This window comes from Montipora foliosa, chromosome 10 (genome assembly GCF_036669935.1).
Source record: "Montipora foliosa isolate CH-2021 chromosome 10, ASM3666993v2, whole genome shotgun sequence".
Classification (NCBI taxonomy): Eukaryota; Metazoa; Cnidaria; class Anthozoa; order Scleractinia; family Acroporidae; genus Montipora; species Montipora foliosa.
Window position 1 is genome coordinate 28,888,144 of NC_090878.1, and position 10,000 is coordinate 28,898,143.

Here is a 10,000-nt window from a genome sequence, read left to right on the forward strand (position 1 = left end):
ATCATTATCATAATTGTGATCATCTTCATGTCATCTTCATTGAAGTTTTGAGGAAAATCTCATTAAAAGTTAATTCTCATCCAACCTGAACTTTGAGCAGACTGAGAGCAGTTCTGGTGAAAGCAAGGCCAGTGTTCTCACAAATTATATACAGCCTTCTGTACACTGAAATCTCTTCTACAGTCTTCTGCATTATAGATAAGAGAGCCACCGAATTTTGGGCATTTTTTCCTTCTTCTTTCAGAGGTACAAGAATGTTATCTTGATCTTCTCTGTAAAAGAGAGTGGCAAATTTCAAGGTTTTGCTCGGCTCGCATCGGAAGCAAAACATGGTGGCCCACTGATTCCATGGGTATTGCCTCCAGGAATGAGTGCTAAGGCTTTGGGTGGAGTGTTCAAACTTGAGTGGCTTAACAGGTACGTTAATGCATGGTCATTGCTTGTGCTTTTGCATACATACATGTACATGCATACAATGCTTAATTGACCACTCCTGTCGGGGCTTGTCATGGCCAACGACACACAACAACTGAACCTCCACTAAAACAGGAACATATCTTTAAAAGTAATAGTTTTCTCTAACCACTGGGCTGCACTGCTTTTAACACTGCCATTGTTTTTTCTTACAACGGATGTTGAAGCCATCAAGATGCTTTTGGTGTCCAAGTTTCAGCTGGGTAATAAATAGAGGATATTACATGGCTGTGCGGACATATAAAATTTCTCTTCAAGTGCGCTCACTCGTGAAATATATTTCGACATGAAAAAAGAAATTTCGTGTTTCCAAGCGGTCATGTAATATTTTATTTATTATAATTATAAACACCAATGAAATACTAAATCATTTCACAAAAGGCAGCGAAAGGCTCATTTGTGAAAAAAAGACTTGACAATACCGCTGCTTGTTTACTTGCTTGTTATCAACAGGAGAGAGCTCTGGTTCAGCAAGTGTCTGCATTTGAGGAACCCATGGAATGAGAACAAGGAGGTGAAAATTTGCCGTGACGGACAGGTATCATGCTTTCTCACTACTGTTACACTGAACATGTACATTGAAATGCAAGTGGACATTCTGACATCCCCTTAACCAATAGTTAAAGAAATAGAGAAATCACAACGCAGAACAGTCCCTTCTGAAATGATATTGCTTCCGTCGAAAAATTCCTTTGGAAATTGGACTCCTGCTTTAGTTACTTCATAAAATTGGATGCCAGATCTTCATTGTATCCAGACATGTACATTGTTCACTAGGAAGCTTTCTTCCTGAAGTCGAAATTGACCAATCAGAGACGCTTTTGATTGTTATTCGTGAAAACCAATGAGAAGGCACTTTGTTTCAGGGTTCCCCAGAGCTCTTCTATCCCTCAGTCGATTGAAGAGCTTTGGGGTCGAGATTGCCATGGACAGCTATTTCGGCCTTGTTAGACCTCATCAGCATAGCATAGCCAACTTAGCAGGCGGTACCCCTTTAAGTGGCAGCTCCACACAATAAATGCAGTTTATCCGAACCAAGTAGAAACCCTTACTCTGACATTAAGCCTATTGTTAGAATTAGTAAGTTTATTTTTAGACTTAAACTGTGCTGCAGTTTTGACATAAGTGCCACAACCAAGGAGGAACACTTGAAAACCCGTAAGAGTGTTTTCATGGTAAGCTGGGGAAGACACAGGGCACTGAGAGGGAGCTTAGTGAATTGTACTGTGATCCTTGTTAACCGAAGACAAAAGACACGGAAAGATGACTATGAAAAGGAAAGTAGCAAGAGGCCATTTGAAGGAACGGATTATAGAGGTGTTAAAAGCTTTCGTGGGAACCTTTTCACACGCGAAGATCAATGCTACGTCTTAGTACTTCAGTTCAGTTCAGTTTTGGTAGACATTTGATTGCATTTTGTTCTGTAGGAAGTGGAGCCTGCGGTGGGTGAAGCTCTTTGTCGACTTTTTCCCGAGGACGAGAATGTGGACATAAATACACCGCACCACACATCGGAACGGCGACACAGGAAAGAAAGGGATTCAGCTAGGTTAGCACCAATCATCATTACCTGCTGGTGGATACAAGTCACTCAAAGCCCACAGTCTGTCTGACTGACTGTGCATGAGATAATATTTTCAGTGCTTCACAGGCATTTGTGATTGTCGCTGGATGCATTGAGGATGATAACCCATCGTAATTCCACAGCAGTCGGAGATCCATGGATGTCTCTGCGTAATTTTTTTGTTAACAGCTGGATTTGCTGGGCGCTTTGCCCCTTTAGCGGGCCACAGGAAATTTTCAGAGTCATCTCGGAGGTTCATTCTTCAAGTCGATGAAGACTCCGATTGGAGTCCGTTGGTGTTTAATTCTCACATGCTATATTTTGCTGTGCTTTGTAGGGTGTGTGAGAGTTTTGTGACCAAGCGTTATCTCCACTCTCGGATGGACTTAAAACCGATCATCAGACTAGGACTTTCAAGAATTAGAGAATTCCTCAATGGACTAACGTCAAAAAAAGACTTTTCAGTTGCTTGTCAAGATCGTATTGTATGAAAATGGACATACCACAAGACTAAAAATGGTGTCAAGGGCTCTGGCCCTTTGGCAACAGATTCTAAGATGAAGGAGTAACAAAATGCAACGGATGCTTTTCAAAAGTGTTTTGATGTAGAACCTACAAAGAAATTATGTTTCCACGCAAAATTTCTAGCCTTTTTTTTTTTTGGAAGATTCGGCAACAGTAGCATTTTCGTGTAGCACTCCCATCATAGAGTTTGTCCTGCTATCGGTTGGTTCTTGGCTATTTTTTGGGCATGAAGAGATTCGGCTTTCTAGGGTATTAGATTCAGGTTGAATGTATTGGGAAAACCACAAAGGACAGTTTGCGTTTTGTTGCGTGACATTGGTTTTTACGGGACTTGACTGGACGGTAGCGATTTGCGTTGATGCAGTGAATTTCGCTGTGTTTCGTCAGTGCCTATTGTGGTCGATAGTGACCTCTGAAATATTAATTCCAGCTACGCTTATTTTTGTTTTTCACTCGCAAGTGCATGAGTCTCAAATGACAGTTTCGTGCAAAAAGCATATCGTGTCACCATTGCCAGGATGGGAAATAAGACTTGTGAAGGTATCACCCTTTGGACTTAAACCAATAGTCTTTGAGTTAGCGGTGAGAGCAAGTCAGGAAAGGACTTAAATATCATCATGGCCCATGGCCTAGGACATTACTATGCGTGGTATCTGTTCACACACCACAATGTCACTTAACAACAGAGTCGACCAAGGATTGCAAGCGGGTTTGCAGAATGAAGGTGACATGGTTGTGCTTCCCAAAAACTAAAACCAGATCCTAACTTTTTCAATTCCTTACAGGTTATAAGCAATCAATGCTTTGTTATCTTTTTACGTTTTTCATTGCATTATCTTGTTCCAGGTTTTTCCCCTATCCTTGGGGGGAGGTTTTTCTTGCACTTGCTTTTGAAGCTTTTGTAGAATCTGCTGTTAACATGAAAATGTTCTTGTCACTAGGCGTCGTCCGAGACACTCTGATGATTTACGCAAATTGAAAAGAAAGCGACGAGGTAAATGAGCTTTTTTGTGGTGTGGTTAGCAACGACTCTGAATATAAACGTGGGGATAAAAGTTGAAAAGAACAACCATCAAAGTGAATTTAACGACTTTGAGGGTTGCAAAGTAAGTTGAAAAAATGGCAAGCTTCGGCACGAATTATGCGCATGACAGTTGGGCTGGACACTCCTTTACCGCTGAGCGACGACCATGTGGGCTCACACTTCACAGGACTGGAGGTTAATAAGCCATTTCCGAGTTCATGTCTGCCTCCTCTTCAAAGCGAGCCTAAGTGCGAAGTTTTTGTGATGGTAATTAGTTCTACTTTACATATGAATGAAAACTAATTTTCATGAGAAAAACTTCGCGCTTAGACTTGCTTTGAAGAGGAGGCAGACATGAACTCGGAAATGTCCTATTTTGGACGCCGATTATGTTTGCCATTTGTTTGCCCAGTAGGTATAATTAACACAAATACAAGAGAGTGTAAAGGTGGGCACCAATTATGAGAGTGGTCTATTGTTGTGACTGGAATAGATTTTCCAAATTGGGTCGGACACCTCAACTGGAATACGTGAGAAAGAAAAGTCTACCTTAAATTTAGTTCCAGGACAATACCGTAATCCTTGTAGCAACATTGGTTTACCATTGTTCGGCACTATTGTTATATGGCAAGCAATTCTCAGGCTAAATCGAGTACTCTGATTTGCTGGTTTCCGGTCGGGTTTACAATATTGGCCATCACAATTGAAACGGTCCTTTTCCATATTTTTCTCACTCCCGGGAAATTCAAGTTGAGCGAAACACAGGAAGTTTTAAAAAACTCGAAATGTAATTTTTAAATCCCAATTGTAGAATTATAGCAAGCAGAATTTAGTTTTATATGTAAAAGGTTACCGTTTAAAGTTCTCTTATGGAAGAGGAATATTACGAACATTCACCAAGCGGAGAAGTGTTCGATCGCTCAAAGGAACGCCGTCGTATAATAAACAACTTACAGTACTAACCTGACTTGCTCGGTCCGTACTGGGGAATATTGGCCCTCGATCATTTTTGTACGGACTTTGGTGCGCTCGGTCCGTGCTGCCACGATCACGAGCCAGTATCCCCCTCTACGGCCCTCGTGCTCGGTTGGTAAGAGGTTGTATGCCTAGGTGCTTGATCGAGAGTTGTTAGGTAGGATTGTGATTGGAATGTTAGTGCCATCATAAGTTTGAGTTTTCTGCCCTGATTGTGTACAGAAGATTTGGAGTGAGCATTTTTTGATGGCTCTGTGTGTTCAGAACCGAAAACTCTTATTCATGCTCGAAAATAATGGTCGCGGAGCTCAAATCGTTGAATCAGTGTAGGCAAGGCATTGCGGTTCGACGGTCCGTATACAGCAGTACGGACCGCTCCTCCATTTTGTATGGACAAAGAAAATTTTTTGTTTCGTTTCTTTCTGTTTTCAGCTCATTTATACCGTGAATAGCTTTTAAAATCCTATCAAGGGTTTTTAAAGTCATTTCATAAAAAATATTTTACATTTCCAGCGTACGAACGAGAGTAACGCACTAGCGAATGGCTGGTTTCCATTTGATCGTTACGATCGCTGGAAAAAAGTGCAGCCATCATATCGAAACCAAAAAGCGACAAAGTCTATCTCAGCGATTGTGGCGAGTATATGGAAACCATTGTCCAGCGGTCGTAGGGACAATGATCGCCGAGATCGACTTCAGGTTTATCTCAGAGGTCGTGGCAATAGACCTTATTCACGATGGATGCCATGTTGGATTTGCTATTATCATGCAAATTAGCCACACACTTCTGAGGGGGCAAACAACACAAATTCAAGAGGTTATAACGAACATCTAAGCCACACAGATGATTTGTTTCGCGTTCATTGAATGTTGATCACCTAAGTAGTAAATAGAATGCTTACACAAGTTACTTCGACGTTTTTTAGTGAAAAATGAGCAGCTAACGAAGTACTAAGTGAAACTGTCCAAGGCAATCAAAAGATATAAAATTATTATAAAAGGTACTTAATTGTAAATACTAAAATGGAATTTTAGCAATGTTATTTCAATATTTCGACGAGTCGATTTTCCGCAATTTGCCCTTTTTCCGATGTTTGCCCCCCAGTATAACACATGGCTAACTTGCATGATAATTTCAAAACCAACATGGCGGCTATCGTGAATAAGGCCTATTGTATTAAAACAATAGACCTTACTCACGATGGCCGCCATGTTGGATTTGCTATTATCATGCAAACTAGCATCTTAGCCACACAGATGATTTATTTCACCGTCATTGAATGTTTCTCACCTAAGTAGTAAAATAGAACGATTACACAAGTTACTTCGATGTTTTTTTTGGTGAAAAATGAGGAGATAACGATGTAGAAAGTCAAAATGTCGACGGCAATCAAAGATATAAAAATTATTATAAAAGGTACTTAATTCTAAATTCTAAAATGTATTTGAAGCAATGCTATCTCAATATTTCGACGAGCCGATTTTCCGCAATTTGCCTTTTTTCCAATGTTTGCCCCCCAGCATAACACAAGGCTAATTTGCATGACAATTTGAAAACCAACATGGCGGCTATCGTGAATAAGGCCTATTCTCCAGCGATCGTAGCGACAGTGAAAATACCAGGATGCACTGCGTTGCCAACGGCGTAGTAGAAAAAGTACCCAAAATGTATGGGTCCTTTGTGTTTCCCGTCGTTTTCTGCGTTGAAAAACACCCATAATTAGAAGCAGAAGTCGGCAATTCACAGCCACCATGCTGAATTTGATGAATGACACGAACGATGGGGTTAGACCCAGGTGCGCAAGATCTTCATTCACTTTCCAGCGATCGCAGCGATGACATGGAAACCCGCTACGATCGCTGAACTGTATTTTTCAGCGATCGTTACTATCAGAGGAAACTGGCACTCCCCCGATTCGTAATTATTAAATTTTCCACCTCGTATATTACGTTTCCGCTTTCTGATTGGTTCACTCAATCTCCGTTGTCAGCTGATATACCGTATCGCCTAATATGGTCTTGCGGTTGTCGGTTGCCTCGTCGGTTATCGGTTGGTCCAAAGCCTGGTTTCCATATGATCATCTGGATGGCTACTGTCGTTTCAAATAATATTCAGAGGCGATCGGGACGATTATGTAATGTTTTAAAAACGAGCAGCAGTGTTTTATCGGGGTTTAAAAACACGAGGCGTAGCCGAGTGTTTTTAGTCCCGATAAAACACGTGCTGCGAGTTTTTTGAACGGCTTAAAAAACATTCCACAAAGAGCGTGTTCCTCTGGACTCAAAACAAGGGTTCAAATTGTGAGAGGTGACTATTAGCATGCAAGAAAAACAAGCTATGCCTTATTAGTATTCTTTATATAAAGAATACTAACGAGGAGTTTTTTATTAGGATATAAAGCTCATACACGTGAAATTTTATCGGTGTTTTGATAGGCTGTTAGGGACATGAATTGTTAATGAGTTCTTTAAATATGGAAGCACTACCCAGACGATCGCTAACGACTCCTCGGGCGACTGAGAAGATATCGATGGTCCGGGTAGAACTCAGTTCTATCCAAGCGATCGAGGTCGTTAGGTATCGTCTGGGTAGTGTTTCTACATAATCGTCCCGATCGCCTCTGAACATTATTTGAAACGATTGGGCGAACCGGACGGTCATATGGCAACCAGGCTGTGTCCAAGCGTTCAAAATTAAATGAAAATTTAATAAAACAATTGCTCCATTCGCGCTTGTTGGATATGAGACTGGTTATAGCCAACTCAGCGTTACGCGCCTCGTTGGCTATTTACCATCTCATATCCAGCGCGCGCTTATGTAATAATTTTAAATTATCAAACAAAAGAACACAAACGAAAAAAAACACTTTATTTACCGGCCTTGGTTGGGGCTTTTGTGAGCCCATAGAGAAAACATATGTTCCCTTGGTCCCCACGGGCACAGCTTTTTTCCTATACGGACCTCCCTACCGGTGAATAACATATATTTATTTACAGCTGTGGGTGAGACTTCATTTGCGGTACAAATAGCGATTCTGGCATCTTCACTTAGCTTTACTGGTGGTAAAGCTAACCGACCCGACATATTCTTGTCCTTTGACTTCAACTGGTGTTTCTTTGAGTTGTGTAAACCAATCATTTAGTAAATTATTAAGCAAGATGAAAATCGTAAATTTTGACGTTTCCAGTTTAAGTGTACAGCTTTAGAAATTATGCGCTACACCCTGAAAGTGGGCCATAAATCTGCATCTCAGTGTGTCTGTCATGTTTAAATATGGGCAGAGTATGTTTTCTTTTCGGTTACAAATATTCTTACTGGAAAACCGTCATAACATAAATTAACGATTTTTGCTGGAGCTTCGCTACTTTAGGTTCTTGTCTTTAGCATGAGCGATTGGCCGGCGTCGACCAGTCTGGGTCGGTGTCTGCAGTGTCATTATACAGCGTACACTATTTTGAATCAACGAACCAACAGTTAATTCGTGGGATCTCGGATACTTCCGTTAGTTGACGTATGGTTCGTAGATTCTTCGTGGGTCTGTTAAGGTACGACGTGGCAATACTTTTGGCGCCTAATTTTTCTTAAAATTTTTACGAGAAAATTTGGCAGACCATTAGCCATCCTTTTGGCAGACAACGGAAACGTCCAATATTTGGAAAGGATCATTCCCTTGTCTTTTAAAGTACAAATGTGTTGCCAAATACGTCGAAACAAGCGCTTATTCATATTTGCGTGCCTTTCTGTACTTTTTGATAACAATTGTCAAATCGTGAAGTAACGTTCACATGTTTGACATTTTTTTCAGTTTCAGGTTCCAGACATCATTCACGCGATCGTCACGAGAGTATCTCCAGATATGAAGACAGGTATGTGAATTAGTCTTTCTACCTTCGTAGGCCGGAGGAGTGTGGCAAGTGCTAACTGTAGAACCCCACCCCTTCGACTTTAGTGACCAATGTGGCTAGTGAATGTTACCGGACCCGGAAGTGACCTTGTTACGACAGGCCAAACCGCGTCTCTCATGTAAATCAAGCTATTGTCGTGGTAACCAGTTTGCATTGACTTGAGAAAGTCAATATGGTTCATATCATGTCATTCTGCATTCAGCAAGGCCCACACAACTTCAAAATGGACACAGAATTCATCGATTAGCCAAGGGTCCATCTAGAGAATTTTTTGTTTGAGAATTGATTGTTTTCTCTGTTTCTACTCTTTGTAGAAATCGTTACGCTGGTGTGCGTCGGGAAACACTTTTACATGGGGTAAGTCGTGATTTTTGCTTCTTGTTCTCATCTTGAGCGCTTCGTGGTTCATCAAGGTACGAAGGGAGAAGACAGACTAAATTAATCAAGGTTTGATAATGATGATTAAGATGGCCAACGTTATTTTTGTTTCAAGTCTTTTAGCGCTGAGTGAGTTATTGAGGTCTCTGTACAGAGAAATAAATTCAAATCAACTGTTGATTTTTGTGGAGAGAGGAAAACCGGAGTACCCGGAGAAGAACCTCTCGGCACAGATTAGAGAACCAACAAACTCAACCCCAGCCTCGTTCCCAGGGTCTCCTAATGAACAAAGAGAACCTGGGAACGAGGTTGACTCGACCCACGTGTGAGAGTCGAACCCGGGCCACATTGGTCGGAGGCGAGTGCTTTCACCACAGCTCCATCCCTGCTCCCAAACATTTCGTTTCGTTAACTTGTCATATTGACTGCTTACCTTTGAACACGAATGTATTTGGTCAGTGCAAGTGTTCAATTTTACTTTTGACGCTGTTAGCGGGAAGTTAACTTGAAACAACATTGATCTCTATACTTTAAAGGCCGAGACACACTTGGCGACAAGTCGCAGCGACAGCTCTCTGCGACAAGTCGCTCCGTGTGTACTACTTGCAAAATGAGTCGCTGCGACACGACGCGTGCACACGCAGTGATCTTTTATGAGGGGGAATGTGAACTAGTTTTCTAATTTAATATGGCGGACCATATGACGCTCTCGTATTGGTTCATTTTTATTTTGTCGCAGCGACTTGATGCCGGAAGTGTACACACGGTGCGACAACGCTGCTTTCGCAAATTTTGTCGCTGCGATCAGTCGCACGAATTCAAACTGGTTTGAATTCGTGCAGCTTCTAGCAACGACCAAATTAACGGTGTCACACGATGCGAATTGTAGCGGCGACCTGTCCTCGCAACATGTCGCAGCGACTTATCGCCTTTTATGTCCCGGCCTTAAGTATCTCTAAGAAACTCGTGACCTCATTCTTTGTCCCGTAACATGTCATCGATAACGACGCAGTAACTTACTCACCAGTATTGCTATTTTTCAGTCCTATTCAGATTACATGCGGGAATTTCAACGTTCACGGCATTCATCTCTTCCCCCCGTGCGGGTAAGTACTTTGATTTCAAGAAGAGATGTATCTCGGTAATGACTCGGG

At 41.6% G+C, this 10,000-nt stretch overlaps 1 protein-coding gene across 2 annotated transcripts in view; it reads left to right on the plus strand.

Annotated features, from left to right (window-relative positions):
• Window positions 1-10,000, plus strand: part of LOC137973103 (YTH domain-containing protein 1-like) — a 24,644-nt gene that overhangs the window by 10,316 nt on the left and 4,328 nt on the right. Inside the window, exons 8-14 of one of the 2 annotated variants that reach the window (XR_011117167.1) lie at window positions 245-417; window positions 928-1,012; window positions 1,902-3,348; window positions 3,505-3,557; window positions 8,369-8,429; window positions 8,783-8,825; window positions 9,890-9,952. Coding sequence is in view for 1 of the 2 variants with exons in the window: in XM_068819840.1 (XP_068675941.1) it covers window positions 245-417; window positions 928-1,012; window positions 1,902-2,023; window positions 3,505-3,557; window positions 8,369-8,429; window positions 8,783-8,825; window positions 9,890-9,952 (600 nt within the window). In the remaining variant the exon portion in view is untranslated. The remainder of the gene's footprint in view (window positions 1-244; window positions 418-927; window positions 1,013-1,901; window positions 3,349-3,504; window positions 3,558-8,368; window positions 8,430-8,782; window positions 8,826-9,889; window positions 9,953-10,000) is intronic. The other variant, XM_068819840.1, reaches the window with a different exon arrangement.